Source organism: Nuphar pumila, chromosome 16, assembly GCF_984573655.1.
Source record: "Nuphar pumila chromosome 16, dmNupPumi1.hap1.1, whole genome shotgun sequence".
Lineage (NCBI taxonomy): Eukaryota > Viridiplantae > Streptophyta > Magnoliopsida > Nymphaeales > Nymphaeaceae > Nuphar > Nuphar pumila.
In genome coordinates, this window is record NC_143264.1 from 4,892,842 (window position 1) to 4,915,168 (window position 22,327).

The following is a 22,327-nucleotide window of genomic DNA, read 5'->3' on the forward strand; positions in this document are numbered from 1 at the left end:
CTTATGTGGTATTTTTGCGGTTTGGGGTTTTAGATTGTATTCAATTTCTATTCAGTATATATTTTGATATATATTCAATTCATATTTTCAGTTTATATAATCCAATTTATAATTTTCAGTTTATAATTTAGATTATAATAAATTTATATTCAGTTTGTATTCAGTATATATTTTCAGTTTATAATTTAGATATTTTTTGTTTATATTTTCAGTTTATATATTTTTCAGTTTTATTCTTCTGTGGTATTTTTGCGGTTTGGGGTTTTAGATTGTATTCAATTTCTTTTCAATATATATTTTGATATATATTCAATTTATATTTTCAGTTTATATAATCCAGTTTAGAATTTAGATTATATTAAATTTATATTCAGTTTGTATTCAGTATATATTTTCAGTTTATAATTTAGATATATTCTGTTTATATTTTTAGTTTATATATTATTTAATTTTTATTCTTATGTGGTAATTTTGCTTTGAATTGTTTGATTGTGTGATAGGATGGCTGGTTACAAGTGCTAGTAGCAGTGAGACAACAAGGTCAACCTGTGCTTCTAGTGTGGTACCTGATGATCAACCATTGTGGGCCAGTATAAGAAAGTTGGGAAAACATCCTTGAGGAGGGGAAAATGTGTTATTTAAGTATAATCTTTGTGATGTGTTTAATGGATTATACACAAGAGTAAAAGCACATCTATTGAAGATTAAAAAACAAGGTATTAGTTTTTGCTCTCATATTGATGATGTCACAGTCACACTTAAACAGTTGAGGAAGAAACAAGAAAAAGTCAATAAAAGAAAGTCTATAACATACAACCATCTAGCCATAAGAGTGGTGATGCCACTAATATCATTATGAAGAGAACAAAATTGGATGTTAGCCAAAAATCAATTGAAGGCTCGTTTAATGCACATGAAAGGGAATAGATGGATAGGAAAGTCAGCAGATTCTTTTTTTTTCAAGTTTCATATCATTCAAACGTAGCTAGATATCTTTATTGGAAGAATCTAATTACATCATTAGCAAATTCTAACTTGAGTGGGTATTGTTCAAGAATATTTGAGAAGCACCGAACCCTAGGTAGGGAGAGAGAGAGAGAGAGAGAGAGAGAGAGAGAGAGAGAGAGAGAGAGAGAGAGAGAGAGAGAGAGAGAGACGGCTGTTTAGAAAAAAGAACTCGTGAATCATATTAGGGTTACTCTCTATGTTAAATAGAGAGATGCTAAAAAGGAGAAATTACATATACGTCCCTTATTAACTTAAAATTTCAAATAACCTCTAAAAACCTCTTACTCTCAACACTCCCCCTCAAGCTGGAGCATAGATATCAATCATGCTCAGCTTGTCACAACATTTTCAGAAATTTGGTCTAGCAAGAGGCTTTGTAAACATATCAGCAACTTGGACATCCGACTTTAGATATTTGGTAGAGATATAACCAGCTTGAACCATATCTCTTACATAGTGACAATCAACCTCAACGTGCTTTGTTCTCTCATGAAAGACAGGATTGTTTGCTATATATGTGGCAGACTTGTTATCACCTATGTCACAGAGATTCGGCTAGCAGGGTGCCGCACCCGCGTCGACGCGACTCGACGCGGGAGCGGGTGCGGCACCGGGTGCAGTCAACCCGATTTTGGGTGCGTTGACCGCACCCAGGATCATTTAGATCCATTTTCTTTTTTGAAATTTTTTTTTAAAAAAAAATTGCCCTATGAAATGGACTGCGAAATTTTTTTTAAAAAAAATTCTGCTGACAGCTCCTTTTTGCTGCTGTCAGCTCCTTTTTTCGTAAAGGGTTTTCTCTGCTGACAGGAGCTGTCAGCTGAGCTGCGAATTTTTTTTTAAATTTTTTTTCTGCTGACAGCTCCTTTTTGCTGTTGTCAGCTCCTTTTTTTCGTAAAGGGTTTTCTCTGCTGACAGGAGTTGTCAGCTGCTGACAGCTGCTTTTCAAATCCTTTTTTCGTAAAGGATTTTCTCTCTCCCTTTTATATATATATATATATATATATATATATATATATATATATATATATATATATATATTTTTACATTTTTGCCACTGCCGCACCCCCGCACTCAGGTTTTTTGGAAGTGCCGAATCCCCGCACCCGCACCCGCGCCCGCACCCATGTGACATAGGTTATCGCACATCATGGTCATAGGAGAGGAAACCTTCACCTGAAGGTCATGAAAAACAGTACGAACCCACATCAATTCAGCAGTTGTTTGGGTCATAGCCCTATATTCTGATTCTGCACTCGATCTAGAAACCACAATTTGCTTCTTACTTCTCCATGAAATCATGGTTGTCTCCCAGAAACACACAGAATCCTGTGGTAGATTTTCTATCCACTATAGATCCTGCATAGTCAGCATCAGAATAGGCCACTATCTCCAGATTACCACCTTTCCTGAACAATAACCATTTTCCAGGAGAAGATTTTAAATACCTGAGAATCATTATAGCTGCATTCCAGTGTACCTCAGTTGGTTTATCCATAAACTGGCAAACTTTGCTTACTGCTAAAGCAATAGCTGGCCTTGTAACAATTATATACAGTAACTTCCCTACTAGTGAGCGATAGCTTTTGCTATCAACCGGTTTTGACCCTTCTTCAAACAACTGAACTTTATGATCCATGGGAATATTTGCTGGTTTAACTCCCAACATTCCTGTTTCCTTTAATAAGTCAAGAACATACTTCCGTTGAGACAAAACCATCCCTTCACGGTTCCTGGCAACTTCTATACCCAGAAAGTATCTGAGTGAACCAATGTCTTTTATAACAAAGTGCTTTTGAAGATGAGCCTTAGTGGCTTCAATATTTTCCACATCGTCTCCTGTAAGAATGATGTCATCCACATATACCACCATAACAACTATGCCTGAGTTAGTTTTCTTGATAAATAGTGTATGATCTGCTGCTGACCTGTTGAAGCCAAAGCGTGACATCACTTCAAACAACTTTTGAAACCATGCACGAGGGCTTTGTTTCAAGCCATAAATTGTCTTTTTCAATCTACACACCTTCTGACACTCCCCCTCAACCTCGAAACCTGGAGGTTGTTGCATGAAAACAGTCTCAGATAGATCCCCATATAGAAACACATTCTTCACATCTAATTGACATAAGCTCCAACCATGATGAACAACTACAAAGAGAACAAGACGAATGGTGCCCATTCGTGCAACAGGAGAAAAAGTTTCAAAGAAATCAATACCATATGTCTGAGTATATCATTTTGCTACTAATCTGGCCTTGTACCTTTCAATAGATCCATCTGATTTGTACTTTATTGTATATACCCATTTGAAGAACAACAATGGGGATCAACTAAATCCCATGTATGTTGAGACACTAAAGCATCAATTTCTTCTTGCATAGCCTGCTTCCAATGGTTATCTAGCTCTGCCTGGTGATAGTTCAGAGGAATCGTTTCAGCAGATAGGGCTGAAATAAAACTTTTCATCTGATTTCCAATTCTGACATCGAAGACAAAATGAGATATGGGATATAAGGTACATTGCCGTGTCCCCTTGCGTAGAGCAATTGGCCTGTTATCATCATCATGAAGATCACTGTTGTCAGTAGTACTTACCTCAGGAGAAGAGGAAGGTGGAGGCACGGGCAGAGATGGAGCTCTACGTACATATACCAATGGAGGATTATTAAATCGTGAAGAGGATAAAGTTTGGTTAGGTACCAAGGGCACAGATTCCAAAGGAAAATGAGGTATAGGTAAGGGAAAAGGGTCAGTTGGACCAACCTGCAACGGGGAACCGAAACTAGAGAAATATGGAGTGGATTCCAAGAAAGATACATCCGCACTGACATACTCTCGGCGAGAAATAGGATCATAACATTGATATCCCTTTTGATTTTTTTGGATAACCTATAAATATGCATTTTGTAGCTTGAGCAGATAATTTATCACGATCAGGACCAAGTTTGTGTACAAAACAAACACATCCAAATATTTTTGGTGAGAAAGAGAAGAGTGGGGCATTAGGTTTTAGGATATCTAATGGAATTTGATCACCCACAGAAGATGAAGGCATGCGGTTGATCAGATAACAAGCAGTGGTAATCGCATCACCCCAATATAACGCATGAACATTAGATTGAATCATAATGATCCTGGCAACATAAAGCAAGTGTCGATGTTTTCGCTCAGCCACCCCATTTTGTTGCGATGAATAGGCACAGGACGTTTGGGGTTGAATGCCATGATCTTGGTAAAATTATAACAAAAGTTTTGATTTAAACTCAAGAGCATTATCAGTGCGAACAATCTTGACAATTGATTCAAACTGAGTTTTTATTTCAAGAATTAAGGATTTGATAATACTTGGAACTTCAGATCGTTCCTTTATTAAAAACACCCATAACAACTTAGAGAATTCATCAACAATAACAAGATAATATCGACATTGAGTCCTAGTAGGAATCTTACTAGGACCCCATACATCTGCATGAAGAAGTTCAAAGACTTTATGACTAGACTGACTCTGACTTGAAGGAAACGAACTTCGATGATGCTTGCCCAACTGACATGCTTCACACTGAAATGATATAGTGGAAGGAATTTGAGGAAAGACAGAACGAAGCTTTGACAATGAAGGATGACCAAGACGTTGATGTCACTGAACAGGACTGGATGAGTGTTCTACTGCCGCATGAACAGTCCCCAGTGAATGATGTAGGTAGTAGACTCCATTTTCTTCATAGCCTCCACCAATCTTCTTCCCCGTCAGCAAATCCTGAAAATGACAACCCATCGGATCAAATATCACTCTACAGTTTAATTCTTTTGTAAGACAGCTAACAGAGAGTAAACTTTGAGGAAAGTTGGGAGCATGAAGAACATTTTTCAACTGTAAGGAGGATATAGAAATGTTTCCCTGACCAACAACCGGTGAGGAACTCCATCGGCTAATGAGACTCATCGCTGAACATTAATATCCTTTAGATCTGAAAAAAACAAGCGAATTTCCACACAAGTGTCTGGATGCACTAGAGTCAATAATCCACTTATTGTCATTTGGAGGAAGATGATTCCTTGTTGAGTAGGCAACACCGGTTGCAGGAGGGGCGGAGCTCAAGGGGCGAAGAGCTATCAGCTCATCATATTCAGCTCGACTGAGAGTGATACTGTCACTTGCAGAGACATTATCATGTACATTTGTTGCCTCAAGTGTAGTTACATTTGCTTTAGGAGCATATGACTTTGATAAAAAACTGGTTGGCCGACCATGCTTATCCCAGCAACGATCTTCTAGATGTCCAGATTTTCCACAGAATGTACATTGAAGCTTTCCTCTGCCTCCCATACCTCGTCCACGACCTCGTCCTCTAAAATTCTGAAGATTTCCACGCCCATAACCAGAGGAGACAACTAGAGCAGATGACTGAGTCACAGGTTGAGATTGTGGAAGAGAGATCGCAAGTCTACTCAGACGATTATATGCATCAGCAAGAGTAGGTACATCTGATCCAGTCAACATTTGAACTTTTGCAACAGAGAATTCTGAGGATAGACCTGTAAGAAACCGAGCAACCATAGTTTGTTCTTGATGATCCTTTTGCTTCGAGCAACAAAGAGGCCTGTGAGCATTGAGTCTTTCAAACGCAGCCTTGACAGAGGCATAATACTGGGCCAAGGTCTGATCTCCCTGCTGTAAATTATATATCTCATGTTCAACTTGCAGGACACGACTCACATTAGTCTCTTGTGAGTACGTATCTCGAAGATTGTCTCACATCTGTTTGGCTGTATTATAGTAAATTAAACCATATGCAATATGAGGTTCGACACTGTTCATGATCCATGACATAACTATGTCATTATCTTCATCCCAAGTAACATATTTTTCCACTTTTTCAGTGGGTTCGTCTTCCAACAAAATATGTTTTCTACGATGTCCATATATCGACATCATAAAAGTTCTGGACCACCTGGCATAGTTAGTTTCATTCAACCTTACAGAAGAACCGTACGAGAAGGGATTGGCAAAAGCCTCATACTCCCCAATATGTTCAATTTTGGAATCACACTTCGAAGTTTTAGCCATACTGAAGATTTTATACTATTTCAACTGCAAAAGAAACAAATACACTCACTTGAACAAAAAAATTTTGAATCACGCGTCAGCCAATATGTCAACCAGCAGCTGTACCCAACACAAAATGTAAAGACAGTAATGGACAGCAGCCCATAAACATGGATATTTTCCAACACAGCAGGGAATCACGCCTGCTGCCCAACACAGAATCCCACGACAGCAGAAAACTTTCACATAACCAGGGACATTTTTTTTTTCAACATAGCAGGAAATCACGCCTGCTGCCCAACACAGAATCCCACGACAGCAGAAACACTTTCACATAACCAGGGACATTTTTTTTTCAACACAGCACATAAACATGGATATTTTCCAACACACCACGACAGCAGAAAACTTTCACATAACCAGGGACATTTTTTCAACACAGCAGGAAATCACGCATGCTGCCACGATTTGAACACAACAGAACATGCTTCTTTCACAACATAAAAAAAAATCACAACATCTGAAATCATATTGACAGGTGTTGTAAATCACGACAGTTGATGCTCCCAGAAAAATAAAGCACGACAGCCACAAAGAGGAATCTCATTACTTCAGGGGACAAAAAAAAACCAACAGCAGCACATCTCGAGCTCGATCACAAATAGCAGCATATGAAAAGAGATTTTCGCTGCTCCCAAACCCAAAAATCACGGCAACTGTTTCAAAGAAGATTAGTGGAACTCGATGATGGAAATCGAGGGCTCAAGGGTTAAGGCTGCCAGACTTGAAGGCACGCACCCACGATGTCTCTTAGATCTGATGACAGATCTTACAAAAAAAAATTATAATACACACCTGGTCTCGATTGCAGATTGATCACGCTCCTGAGATCAGTGCTCTGATACCATGTTCAAGAATATTTGAGAAGCACCGAACCCTAGGTAGGGAGAGAGAGAGAGAGAGAGAGAGAGAGAGAGAGAGAGAGAGAGACGGCTGTTTAGAAAAAAGAACTCGTGAATCATATTAGGGCTACTCTCTATGTTAAATAGAGAGATGCTAAAAAGGAGAAATTACATATACGTCCCTTATTAACTTAAAATTTCAAATAACCTCTAAAAACCTCTTACTCTCAACATGTGCTTCCTAATTTTGAGAAGTTACGAACAATCATTTTTGGAGAGGAGAGAACGAATGTTGATAAATTATTGGAGTATAAAAAGCTTTTTTGGGCTGAAAGTGATATTTTCAAAATGTTTGATGAGTGAACTGATATACAAGCCCCTTTGATAAATTTCATTGCAGCTTTAATAAAGGAGCCAATATTGAAGGGACAAGATAAACACCCCTCTTCAGTGCATGACTCATTCATTGAATCCAAAGTACTATGGGAAAAAGTGGTTAAGTGAAGATGTTGGTCGAATGCCACCTCATAAGGATTCAAAGCTAACAAGAAATAGGGTTTTTTGTTTTAATAGGATTTTTTGGAATGCATAACAAAATATGAAAGTGCATAGTAAGTTTTCAAAGTTTTCTATAGACTATTTGATGGTTTAGAGGGGTTAATAGATAAAGATGATGATTATCTTCTTATATGGTGGGTCACATATGGATATGACTATCCTGTACAACAATATCTTTCTTCTAAGCTACTAGCGCAACCTACTACATCTTCTTGTTGTGAAAGAAATTAGAGTACATATGCACAAATTCACAAAATTAAAAGAAATAAGCTTACTAGCAAGCATGCAGAAGATTTGGTGTTTGTGCATTCTAACCTCTGATTGCTTTAACGAAGCAAAGATGAATATGGGTATCCAAATTATAAATTTTGAGTACTTTCAATTTATAATTTGATTTTTGTGTTTACTTCTTTGTAGTTTGTATATCAATTTTTATTGCATATCTAATATATAATGATTTAATTTCTTTATAGGCAAGAGAGCACCAAGTTTTTGGATGTTTAATGTTAAATATTTTGACTTAAAAGGAGATCATGACTTTGAAACTCTGAACATGGAATTAGAAGATCTTGTCCTTTCATCATCCATTGATATGGGTGATGAAGGAACATATAAGCCATGGCTTTTTTGTTATGACCTTTTTGGAATTTTGGACTTTTGTCTTTTTGGTAAGCTTGTTATTTATTTAACTTGTTAGTTGATACTGTGATATTTTTTTATATTTTTGTTTGTTAGGTGCTTATTGTAAGGTATTATCTGAAATTATTAATTAGCTTGTTATAACTTATTTCTTAAATTGTTAATTTGTTAGTTGTAGCTTGTTGCATCTCAGTTCTTGTTATTGAATTTTGAATAAAAATTGTTACTAGTTTAGTTGGTTGTTAAATGTTAAATTAATTTATGTTGTTGCTTTGTTGAAATAATGAAATTTGATTCTTCGAATTTATTTTGTATTTATGTGATTTAATATATATAATGTACATCGTAGTCATGTCCACATATCCATATTTTTTGAAATTGCCATGTTGTACCCTCTGTACCTGTACCCATGTGACATATATAAAGCCCAAGTCTATTTTAGTTTGTGTCCCAGGTCAAGCTAAGTCACTTTTATCTCAACTAACCCCAAGCCACTTAAATGTCTTGAATCAGGCTAACAATTTAAACCACCCACTGGATTTTGAAGAGTCGAACCAGTTGGACAGATCTAGCAGCCTGTGCTCAGCCATTCAGCTCTGCAGCCATATGATCGCAGGTCTACTTGAAAACCCCAGTCCACAAACACTGAAAAAAAAGAAAAGGAAAGAAGTGCAGGTGCATGAAACTTGACCAATTACTACTGTTAGTCACGTCAAATCAAGCCATAACTATTCCAGGTTAGCCTGGTATCTTGGTTCAGCATCAAATACTTGTTTATATTCACAACACTACTACGGTAGCATTACACAATAAATCATTTTCAAACACATACAAGATGGACAAGTCTGGGAACGATCTGGATTAGAATCTCAAATTTGCATTGATTTATTAGGCATACCTACAGTTTTCTTCCATTGTGCTGGATAACCTTAGGAGGCCACAAATGCTGTAAGACTTTTCAATAGTAATGGATGGGTTCATCTCATTTAAAGCATGTCAAGAGCATCTATCTCACAGTTCGTTTTTATCCTTTTCTCAAATAGAGATTAAATAAACAAAGGGGAGATTGGTCTGTTACTCCTGTGGATTAACTCAACACAACAGGGTGCCTTAAGCGTTACTTTCTTTGGACATGGAGTCAGTAGCACTGCATGACTTTGCATAAATAATGCTCCAGCTACTCAATCCGATACCAACATATTCATATTACTGGTACAGGATTGGCTGATCTCAGCAGCATATGCACTCAACAAGCTGGTTATGCATATCGTTCTTAGGTCCCATTGCACAGGTTTTATACTCCATTCATCAAAATGGCAAAGACACATCTTCAACATGTTATCGATATCTTATGTTCATATATTGAGAGTTTGATCACAAAAAAGAAGTCATATTCTTGTATTGCAGGTCTATCAAATTCATTGCAAACACATGAATTGATGTCATTCATTTTTATGCAAGTTCATAATGCTGAAAATTTTCCCAATCTATACAGCAGCACATAGTAATGTTGCTTGTTCATGTGCTTGTCATGCATGTACCACACTTTCTGTCCATGAAAATGCAACTGAGGCATATGATAACTAGCAAAATAATGTACCATGATCCATACATTGTTAGGATTGGCATATCCATGTTCAATTCTAAACTACTAAATACTGTTTTAAGGACTTATTCACGACAACTATAATAAACCAAAATGACTCAGAAGAAATGATTGTGTTTAAAGAGAGGTGGAAGAATTAACCATACCAGAAAATTGGCGCAAAAACTTCAGCACTTGGTTGTTCATTAATGTTAGGAAATGAATCATCATGTGCAAGAGCATGGATAAAATATGCAAGAATATTCACTGGATAATCTGATAGCAAGTTCTGGGTAGATGGTGCATAAAGCTTTCGTGACCTTGCTTCACGGTAAAGCATTTCAATAGTTTCCACTAGACGATGCCTGTACTGTAGAGTGAATTGCACAATGGGAAGGATAAAAAAGACATTAGCCTATGCATAAATACATGCACTGATGCATGCTTATATATATATATATATATATATATATATATATATATATATATATATATATATATTACTGTCGTTTATAGGTACAAATGCTTCTTTTTTTTCTTTTTCTGTTTCTTTTTTTGTTTTTTATGAAACTACCTTACAGATGTGATCTACATGTTTTTTTAGTGGGAATCCACTCTTAAATTTTCTGATTATGACACATAGGCATGTTTTTCATAAGGCTTCAAAAATCAACAGCCTACAATATGTGTGATACTTTCCTGGGCCATAAAATTGTGTTTTTCCGTCAAACAAACACAATTCAAAAGCCAATCCCCACTATTTTGGACATGCTGAATCCATCTATGAGGTCTGATTGGATCAAAACAACATATGCTATGGAGATCCAGAGGCATTTGTGCATATAAACATTTGTAACAATACATTACCCATAATATATATAGTATGTATGGAGTTATGTGCGTACATAGCGGAATCTTTTTCATTACTATGCTAAAGATAAGATGCACTGACATAAGAGAGACACCAAAAGCTTTTGAGAAAAGATCTAAAAGAATATTGACCTCTTTGTATTCATGTTCAGCCATTCCATGCATGCCCATTGGAAGTGCAATAGCATACTTTGCATCCACAAGCCGATCTTTTACATATTGGTGCACTTTGGCAAGGAAGTGCCTCCTAACTTGTGGGTATGCATCCTGGGTGTTATTATGACATTAGGCAACCATCTGAACAACTATAAGGCAAAACCTTTAAACTAAATTATGATGTGACCATCATGTCTTTAAACACATGATCAAACACAAGATGAAACTGAAGCACCTCATGTCCACAAAGTCCTCCATATAACAGCACAAACTTCAAACAGAAAGAACGCACCTGCGAGATTCTTAGAGTCATATGAAAGACATCAATGGGTATTTTATGGTCCCAGATCCTTGACAACCGCAGGATTGCTTTTGCGGAAGCAAGTCTAAGATGAGCTCTATCAACAATGCTGATGGGGAAACAATAACAAATGGTAAATCTTCAAACTTGCACAACTTGTAGAAATGCATGACATACATAACAGAAAACCTTTGTAACATTCTGCATGGAAATAAATTCATAAAGTTGCATACAGAAACTGGTATACCTTGATTCTACATTCTGTGACACCTCCCCAAAAGAAAGAAGACCTTTAAGTACTTGCAAAAGTCTTTCAATTCCAGTACGCAGGTGAGCATCTTTAATAGGTAAGTAACTCTTTACCAAGGTCTTAATAGCAAATATCTGCAGTTTTCCAGAAACATTTAATCACCTTAACTAGATGATAAGATGCTATCTAGATTAATAAGTGCAAGATCCTACACCTACTGCACAATATCCTTTACATCCTACATATCACAAAACAAAGGCTTCCACAGTTAGACTTACCTTCAGCAAGCATTGTTCACTTCTTTCATCCCAGTCTCTTCCAGAAATATTTTCTACAATCTGATAAAGGGTCAAGCAACACACCGCTTGAAAAAAAATACCCAATAGAAATATAATATATATGTGTGGGTGTGTGTATATATATTTATATATATATGTCCAAGATTTAGTTATGTGTGCATACACTGTGATCCAAAATTTTGCTTGATATAAATCCCACAATTTCTTCCTCCCTGGTTTCAAATACTGGCATAGCAATTTGTGCAATATAGCCCAAAGATTGTAATATGGCAGGCAGATGCGTTTTTTTCTCTAGCATATCCACCAGGTGCTGAACTTCAAGTAAGAAACACCACCCCATGTAAGAACTAATGTAACAGAGTGCTTGCATCTGAACTCAAATGCAATTTAGGTATATGGTGTAGACTAAATCATGATTAAGAATTAAGGGCAGGTAAACCTTATAAGGCAGAGAAAGTGACTTAAGGCCATCATCAATTGTTATTGCAGCAAGAGCTTGCACAGAATACTTTGCTTGTTTTCGTGTACCTTCTAAGCATAGTCTCTCTAACAAAAGGTCTACTGATCTGCAATGAAACTAAATATATCAAACTCAGATTTAAGTGAAGAGCTCACTCTCATGAAGTGCAGATATTGATGTGGTACCTGGCTAACATCGGAAGTTGATCTCTGATAGCTCCACCAGCCTTAGCAAGAACATGCACTATGCCTTCTTTAATTGTTTCATTGTCATCTTTAAGAAGAAGGACCAGCTGCTCTTCTGTTCCTCTAAAAATTGGTGGAAAGAAACTAGAAAGAATCTGAAAAGCAAATGACAGAGGGTCAATTATGCACCAGTTTGGCTGGAAAGTGTCAGTTACTAGGTGATATTAAATGGTCAACGCCAGGTCTAGAAATGACCTACACACCAATGTTTGAATGCATGAAAGCATAAAAGCATCATCCACCACATCAGTTTCTGGGCAAGCTAGACCCAGAATGATGTGGTTCAGTGGTGGCAAAACAAGGTCTAAAACCCATCCACCTATGTTCAGGGATATCCAACCAAATCAGCAGTCTCCACCAGTTTCCAACCACAGGAAGGCCTGAGCTATGCAGAGAAGACAACCTACTAGGACAATATCAAGCCCACCAATTCATGGCCTCAACATCAATGGGAACCAGTATGGTGTACAAGTTATAATTATCCTACATGGTACATTCTCTGATGTCAAACTCACCAAGATGACAACACACACACATGAAAGAAGATGAAGCCCACAAACAAAGCTTCAAATGAAGCTCACAAAAGATCTCTCTCAATGAACACAATGGTTCATTCAACACACTCACAGTAACCGAAATACTCAAAAGAGTATACACAACAAGAGAAGAAAAATTATATATCATTCAACTGCAAAAACCCACACTCAAGAGTAAGTATTATAAGGGGAATAGCCCCATATTTATAGAGCATAAAGGAAAGAGCTGGAGGGAGTTGTTGGGCTCCCAATGGCTCTACAGCTCCAATAGTACATGTTGCTTTTTTACTATGGTTAAAAAGTAACATGTCCAAAAATGTCCAAATAAAAATCCTAACCTAATTTTAAGTGGTTTCTAACTAAACTAAAAAAGATAACTAAATTACAAATACATTACATATGAATATTACATTTTTTAACACTCCCACTCAAACTTACGGTTGGATAACCGAAAGTTTGTCCAAGAAAAAGTGAAATCTAGGAGCAGAGAGAGGTTTGGTAAAGAAATTTGTCAGTTGATATTCTGAGAAAACATATGGTAGATCAGTGGTGCCATGTAAGAACTCCCCTCGTACGTAGTGACAATCCATTTCAATATGCTTGGTGCGTTCATGGAATGTCCGGTTGCTGGCAATATAAATAGAACTTTTGTAGTCGCAACATAGTCTTGATGCTTCTGTACTTTCAACACCCATGTCATAAAGCAAACGCCTTAGCTAGACTACTTCCATAGTAGTTGTAGTCATTGCCCTGTATTCAGCTTCAATTGACGAGAGAGAGACTTTTGTTGCTTCTTACACCTCCACGAAATCAATAATTCACCTAAAAATACACAAAACCCAGTAGTTGAGTATCGATCATTGGGATCACCTCCCCAATCTATATCAATATAAGCAGTCAAATAAAAAGAGGAAGAAGCAGACAAAAAAAGTCCTCGAAAAATTAAAGTTTTGATATATCGAATAATGCGTAAAATGGTTCCCATATGAACAGTGGTAGGAGCATACTTAAATTGACTCGTAGTGTGGACGACATGTGCAATATCAGGTCTGGTAATAGAGAGGTAAGACAGTGCTCCAAAAAATTGTTTATAAGGTGTTGGATTTTCAAGTAAATCTCCATTATCGATCTTCATTTTGATGTTTACAACTTCAGGAGTGTCAACTTGCTTTTCGTCCATGATACCGACCTGTCAACAATTTTCATGGCAAATTTAGATTGAGTTAGCAAATAGCCTCTGAAAGAATAAACAACTTCTATACCAAGAAAAAAATTTAGAAAACCCAAATCACTGATTTTGAAATGTGTTTTGAGAAATTTTTCAATGTTATCAACTCCCTACTTGTTACTTCCAGTGATGATGATGTCGTCTACATAGAGAAGAAGAATGATAATACCTGCATTAGAATTCTTAACAAACAACGTTGTGCCAGTAAGACAAATTTGAAAACCAAAATCAATCACAACTTGGCTAAATCTATCATACCAAGCTTTTGGGGCTTGCTTAAGCCCATATAAAGCTTTGTTTAATCGAAGAGCCTTTCCTTTAGGAGTGTTAATACTAGGTGGTGGTTCCATATATACTTCTACTAGATTTCCATTAAAGAACGTGTTTCTAACATACATTTGGTATATATGTCATTTCTTTGAAGATGCTAGAGCTATCAAGATCCTAACTATGGTCATCTAGGAATCGGAGCAAACGTTTCTTCATAGTCTATTCCATATTCTTGGGAATAGTCGAGCCTTAAACCTTTCAAGAGTGTAATCACTCTTGGTTTTCACTTTGTACACCGACCTACATCTGATAGGCTTTTTTCTTGATGGAAGATCCTGGATAGTCCAAGTATTTGCTTTTTCTAAGGCTCTTAATTCTACTGTCATTGCTTCGACCCATTCAGATTGTTCTTTTGTTGTATCATAGTTAGAGGGTTCTACGTAGAAGTGTATCAAAGCAATATAGGCTTGATACTTTGGTGAAAATGACTTGTATGACACAAATTTTTTGGGAGCTTTAGAGACTCTCGATGACTTCCTAGTGGATACTTGTTCTTGTTCTTTAGTGTATTTTTCAAGAGCCTAAGGTTTCTCTAAATTATCTCGCCTAGAGTACCGAATGCAATAAAAAGGGTCACTAAAAATTTCTGAACTTGTCATATCAAGTTGTTCTTCAAAACTTTTTTCTATAGCATCTTCAACAATTTCTAGAACTAGATCTAATAGGAAAGAATTTTCATCTATTTCCTTAGAATTTATATTTTCAAAAAAAAACTTTCTTTTTCCAGGAAGGATACATTCCTTGAAACGTATAATTTTCTTGTGCTGAGATCAAAGCATTTATAGCCTTTTTTATGACTTTTATACCCTAAAAAGGCACATGAAATAGCACAATGAGAGAATTTGTGATTTTTGTTTGAAAAAACAAAGCATTTGCACCAAAAATACTCTTAACCTGAAGTAATCTGGGATTTGTTTAAAAAGTTTTTCAACAGAAGATATGTAGTTCAAGGAAGATGATGGCATCCGGTTGATAAGATAAACTGTTGTTAATGCGGCTTCGGCCCAAAAGACCTTTGGTACTTGATGTGTAATAAGTAAGGTTCTTGTTGTTTCTATAATGTGCCTATGCTTTCTTTCTGCTAACCTGTTTTGTTGAGGGGTATAAGGGCATGATTTTTGATGTACAATGCCATGCAAGTTTAAGTAATCCTTAAATTCTTTAGATAAAAATTTTCTCCCTGAATCAGTGCGAAAAATTGAAATATCATCTTTGAATTGAATTTTAACTAACTGATGAAATATTTGAAAGTGTGAAAAGACTTCAGATTTGTGTTTAAGAAAATAGATCCAAGTGTGTCTCATGAAATCATCTACAAAGATTACATAATAAATAAAGTCACCTTCGGAGCTAATAGGTGCAGGGCCCCATACATCTGAGTGTATTAATTCTAGTGGTTGAGAAGAAACAAATGTTCTTTCTTGAAATGGTAATCTTTTCATTTTTCCCAGAATACATTTTTCACATTTAAAAGTTTCAAAATTACAAAAAAAAATCATCTTTGAAAATAATTGGAGCTTGGAGCCTTGGATACACTAGGATGTCTAAGTCTCCTGTGCCATAAGTCTAAGTCAACCTTTTGAACATTACAACACAATGTATTCTTAGGTATGTCCAAAACATCCATGTAGTATAAGCCTCATTCTCTATGGCCTTCCCCAATCAGCTCTAGTGACTGGTGATCCTGCACTCGACATTCACGAGAGGAGAAAGAAACATTACATCCATGGTCAGTTAATTGTGAAACAGATAAAAGATTTAAATTTAGTTTAGTAATATATCTAACTTGTGTAATACAAAACCTTTTTGAGTTTTCGAAATTCCCAATTCCTTTAATTTCAAGAGATGTTCCATCAGTAGTAAACACATTTGACCCATTTGAGTTATGACATTTAGATAAGACATTAATATTTTGGGTCATGTGAAAAGAAGCACCTGAGTCAAGAAGGCAAAAAGATTTACCTGGATTTGAGGTACTAACGAAAGAGATTGCAGCTCCAGTAGAGGGCGACGCTCCCTTGAGCAGTGGTTGAGGTGCCTCCACTAGTTGTGCTAGAGATGCTTTTAATGGAAGATTCATTGGATTCTTGCGGAGGTCCAACAGAGACTACCTTCTTTTCATATGGTTTCTTCAAGAAGCAACCTTCTTTTCATATGGTTTTTTTAGTTTTGGACAGTAAGTTTTTACATGTCCTGACTCACGACAATAGTAACAAATCACTTTTCTCTTCTCAAAATCATTTCCGTCATTCGTTCTTCTATAGTTTGGAGGTGTGAACATGATTCTCCGATTTAGATACGGCTAGAACCGAGTCATCATCACTTTTGGCAACTCTACTTTTGAATCGATTTTCCTCCATGCTCAATTCTTCTATAGTATCCTCTATTGAGGGAACCTTTCCTCGATGAAGAAGAATGGATTTAGTAACTTCAAAATCCGATCTTAGACCATTGACAAATTGAAAAAAGTGTTTCGCATTCATTTGATTTTGGCAGAGTTCGCTGTCTTGTGGGCAATGCCACTTTGGTTCGAGAAGAGCCAACTCTTTCCATAATTCGGACAAACGATTATAGTATTCTCTAATATTTTTGTCCCCTTGAACCATATTTCGAACTTAATGTTGCAAATTGCACACGTGTGCAATGTCTTTAAGAGAGTACATTCTATTAAGATAGTCTCACGCATCATTTGCACGTTCAAACTTTGCAAGACTTGAACATTTTTTGATGTTCACGCTACTTATGAGCCAAGACATAATCTTGGCATGTCCCATCCTCCATTCTTTCCACTTTTTCTCTTAAGTGGTAATAGCTTTGATCTTTTCTACCTCCATGAGAGGTATTTCTTTCTCACCTTCGATATTTATGAGGGTTAGTTTAGGTTCCAAGTCGGTTCCATCTACTAATCCCCACAACCTCTTTCCCCATATTAGGTGCTTCATAATTGAAGCCCATGTGATGTAGTTTGAATCATTAATCTTGATGGGTTTAATGGTGACGTTATCATTGTCATCCATTTTACAAGGCTTAATAAAGAGAAAAATGAAGAAAATAACAAGAGTAGAGAAGAGAGATATACTCTACCACGAATGGTAGATACAAGCACACATCCAAGCTTTGCTTGAACACACTTTTATAAATACTTGAGAAAGAACGTCTCTTCTTCTTCAAAACTAGAGTGGCATGTTTCCCAATGCACCAAGATAAATCGCTTGATAACAACCATAGCTCTGATACCATGAAAGAAGATGAAGCCCACAAACGAAGCTTCAAATGAAGGTCACAAAAGATCTCTCTCAATGAACAGAATGGTTCATTCAACACACAATAACCGAAATACTCAAAAGAGTATACACAACAAGAGAAGAAAAAATATATAACATTAAAGTGGGAAAACCCACACTCAAGAGTAAGTATTACAAGGGGAATAGCCCCATATTTATAGAGCATAAAGGAAAGAGCTGGAGGGAGTTGTTGGGCCCCCAACGACTCTAATTAGAGTCGTTGGGAGCCCAACAGCTCTAATAGTACATGTTGCTTTTTGACTATGGTAAAAAAGTAACATGTCCAAATAAAAATCCTAACCTAATTCTAACTGGTTTCTAACTGAACTACAAATACATTACATATGAATATTACATTTTTTAACAACACAAGTGCAGTCAGACATAAATCATAATTGAAATTCTAGACCCAACGGTGTTGAGAAAGCACATGATGGTCTCAATATCATTTGAGTTATGCAATACATTATAATTTGTCATTGTAGAGTAACACATTATGATTCGCTCCATTTTGAGAAAAGGGCAATCAAAATGTAACAATCAATATTGTATTAACCCATTGAAGGAATCAAATGTTTCTAGGAAGTCAAATTTGATTTCCCAATATGATAGCTTTCACTATTGATAAAGTCACACTGATCATATTTTCTCAGTTGATCTTGAAAAAATAAAATCTCCTCTCCCACTCTTTCTTGGGTTTCCAATATCATCAAAATTGGGGCGTTTCATATAGCAACCTGATTCAAAGAGTGTAAGACCTTCTCTAAGAATCATTAAAAGAAAGATCAGCATGTTGGAGAATACATGAGCAAAAGTTTTTTCATGGTCTTTGGTAAGGGATCAAAGATTTATATGTAATCGCTTAATTGCTACGATATATGTTTCATGTTCCATCACTTCCATACTTGGTTTGGTCTACAACTATGTAATATGGGTGCTTCTGCACCCCAAAAGCACCCTTGTGACACCCGCACCTATGCGATATAGGTCCAAGACTCCAAAATATCCAAATTTAAAAAACATTAAAAACCTAAAAAACTTAATAATTGTACAATGGCAAATGCATTCTATAGAGAATATATATATAATCTGTGTGTGTATGTATTTATGTATGTATGTATTTCCCATGGTCACAGATATCGGCGATATTTTCAAAATATTGTGATATTATCGCTGGAAATTCAGCAAATGATAATATAGGTAAAATATCACCAAATTGATAATATCACAATATTATCACGAGAATATTATGATATTATCACGATATTATCAATTAGTTTTACTGTTTTTATTTATTTTTTCACATTTTAAATATGTTTTTCTTCTTTCTTTTATTATTTATGTATTTTTTGTCTAAACATGATATTTTCTTGTTTTTGTTATTTTTTATATTTTTTAAGCCCCGAGATTTATCACCAAACCTATAATATTGCGATAAATAGCCACGCCAAGATATAGCCGATACCGATATTTGTGACTATGGTATCTCCACACCCCTGCAGTTAAGTTTTTTGAAATTGCTGTATCACCCAGTCACCTGTGTGACAGGTCTACAATCATGCAACATCAAAGACTAAGCTAGCCTGACCAAATCTTTAGTAACTTGAAACATAGGTCGCCATTTTCATTTGCCTCAGATACACCATGAATAATTGACAGGGTAATTCCTAAAGCTTAAAAGCAACTCAATGCATGCTCCAGGCACAGATTCATTAAGAAAACCAAAATCCTGAAATTAATCGGACGATAATATAAAAGCAATAATGGGAATTCATATTAGCAAAAAAACAAATGATGCAAGTGAACCTTTGTTACACAGCCATGTGTGGGATGCCCCTTCTTGCGAACCAACTCCCCCACCCAAAATATATACATACATATATGCATGTGGGAAAATATATGGTGGTTCTGTACCATGATACCTTATGGTGGTACACACCTTTGTTTGTAAGGATCTAGCCATCAAATGGTAGATCTAACCGTAAAGATGTGTTTAGCAAGGTTTATTTACTATATTTGAAGGTTTTATCATGTTTAATACACCACAAGATTCATTTTTGAAATAGTGAAAAATCAATGGCTCACAATTCATGAAAATAAGGATGGTTTAAAAATGGTATAAAACATCATATTTGAGTAATTTTAACATGAAAATAGTAAATAGAACATGCTAAACATCATTCAAAGGTTAGATTTTTCTTTTAGAGCTTAGATCCATGTAAATCAAGTCTCTACAACCATAGCTTATAGTGGTACAACACCATAAAAGTATATATATATATATAGTTGTATTTAACATTAGATGAATTCAACCTTATTAAATGACTAAAATACACTTAAAAGAATGACATTTTTTTAAAATGCATGGTTACTTTTTGAAGTTAAAAAAGTAACTCTGATAGATTCATAAAGTTACTTTTTTGAAAAAGGTGTTTAACTTTTCATTTCCCTCAAGTTCAAAAGACCTATAATGCCCAAAAAGTAATCATGCATTTTAAAAAATGTCATTCTTTTAAGCATAGTTTAAAAACTCGTCGGGTTGACCTGGTGACTCGCCCCGGATCGCCCAATCACCGGGTCAAAAACCAGGTTTAACTCAGCTTTAACAAAACTCGGCCGAGTCATGGGCAAGTCAGCCGAGTCATGCATATATATACATATATAATATATTTTATATATAATTACATATATTATATAAAATATTATATAAATATTATGTATATTATATGTTAAAATATGATTATATATGTAAATATATTATAAAAAATATCATATAATGTATATTATATATAATATATTGGTAAAATACTACAAAATATAGATAATAATCATAATATATACATACATTTATATATTTTATAAAAAATATAAAGTGAACATGACCCGGACGAGTCACCGAGTCATTCAAGGACGAGCCGAGTGACGAGCCACCAGGTTTTAAAACCATGCTTTTAAGAGTATTTTAGTCGTTTTAATAAGGTTGAACCATCTAATGTTAAATGCAACTAGTTTAATGTTAGATTAAACCATATATATATAATTATATATGTTGTTTATTTATTTATTTATTAAGAAGCTCCATTGGTGCTTAACTGCAGGCTATATCACATGGATACTCCATTTCGACTCCCATTCTATAACTCTTATATACAAGTCATATTGGAAACTTCATAAAAGTGGCTGTATCCCCATATCCATGTGACATAGCCTGCAGGGGATACGTTTTTAGTGCCCATGGGAAAGAGGCCCATTTCACACGAAAATGTGCCTTTCCCTTGTTCTGGGCTGAAAAAAAAAATGCCCCCTGATTGATGTTGTACTACAGAACTCAAGAACTGCAGTCCATACTGCAAATTATAACCCAATATTCCTTAAGCTTCAAACTCCAATCAAATCTTGAATGGAAAGAAATGAAAGTGACAATTTTTTGAGGTTGAGGTGAGGTACAATAAAACATTAGATATGGAGAAAAACATTGGAGGAATGTGACTGCAGCAGCAGACAATGAAAACCTTCAGGGTCAATAGGAGTCAAGAAAAAAAACATTGCACAACAATTTACTGGAAATAAGCACAAAAAAGTTCATGAAAATAGTGCATTATTCGAAGAATTACAATTTTAACAGATTTGGAGCAAAAAACACAGCATACCAGAAGTAAATTCAAGCATGATAAAACAAGTTTTTCATTTCTGGCAGACTTGTGGAGAAGAAGCTCATCAAGAATCTCTTTAACATGTTCCTTGTTGAAGAGAATGTAAGAATATTTGGTAGTCAATGTGCCCAGGAAATCAAACAATGGATGTCTCTCACCAAGGATCTTCAGCAAGTCATCCTACAAAATTGTATCAGCTGGCATTACAAATATTCAGTCATGTGGATTCATTTACAGATGCACATGAAAAGAGACAAGTTATCTGCTTTCAGAATCATATAGAACTTCTATGACTGAAGCACCAGAAGAGCAAAAAACACCTACACGGGCTGCCAAAGCTTGTACAGTACTAGTCTTAACATCAAGAAGACTCATCAGAATCTTCCAAACATTAACATCTTTTAATTGATTAAGGATTTGAAAATTTTCTTCTGCTTTAGAAGGATCTTTAAATGACCGAGCCATTGTCCTGGTGCACCCTAAAGTTTTCTTTTGGATATCAGTAGCATTATTATCCTGCATAAAAACAAGATCATAACTTGATGTGGTACACTGCATTTTAACATTTCAACATCAGATGTACAAAGGAGCTAACAAACCTGGTATTTTTTTCTAAGTGTTAGGTACCTCTGCATTTCTTTCTGCAACCTGCAATCCAAGGAGAAACCCCTAAAAATCTGGCCAATGCCTACTAGAAATGGAAAAAATGGGCTCTTTAAGTCAGTGACTACATTCATAACAAGGAAATATAAACCATTTAAGGCCTAACCTTTGTTTATGCAGAAGAGCTTGATCAAAGGCCTTGGTTTCAACTTTTTCAAACTCAGAGAAAGCTGCAATCCAATTTTTCACTTTATCCTTCACTGAGATCTCGGTGGGCATCAATGAGTTCAGTAAAAAAATTTCCATTGCTTCGTATCTGCGGAAAGGAAAAGCAGTTACACCAACCTAACTCTTCAATGGAGATCAGCAT

General features: G+C 35.8%; 1 protein-coding gene across 3 annotated transcripts in view; it reads right to left on the minus strand.

Moving 5' to 3' along the window:
- LOC149812755 (sister chromatid cohesion protein PDS5 homolog A-like) overlaps positions 1-22,327 on the minus strand; it is a 55,863-nt gene that overhangs the window by 6,091 nt on the left and 27,445 nt on the right. For 2 of the 3 annotated variants that reach the window (XM_089990953.1, XM_089990955.1), the window contains 12 exons: positions 22,124-22,273; positions 21,954-22,002; positions 21,679-21,870; positions 21,352-21,534; positions 12,264-12,418; positions 12,058-12,184; positions 11,782-11,928; positions 11,598-11,657; positions 11,317-11,453; positions 11,061-11,178; positions 10,745-10,879; positions 9,910-10,112 (listed from right to left, as the gene is read on the minus strand). In XM_089990953.1, coding sequence (XP_089847079.1) covers positions 9,910-10,112; positions 10,745-10,879; positions 11,061-11,178; positions 11,317-11,453; positions 11,598-11,657; positions 11,782-11,928; positions 12,058-12,184; positions 12,264-12,418; positions 21,352-21,534; positions 21,679-21,870; positions 21,954-22,002; positions 22,124-22,273 — 1,656 coding nt within the window. The remainder of the gene's footprint in view (positions 1-9,909; positions 10,113-10,744; positions 10,880-11,060; positions 11,179-11,316; positions 11,454-11,597; positions 11,658-11,781; positions 11,929-12,057; positions 12,185-12,263; positions 12,419-21,351; positions 21,535-21,678; positions 21,871-21,953; positions 22,003-22,123; positions 22,274-22,327) is intronic. The other variant, XM_089990954.1, reaches the window with a different exon arrangement.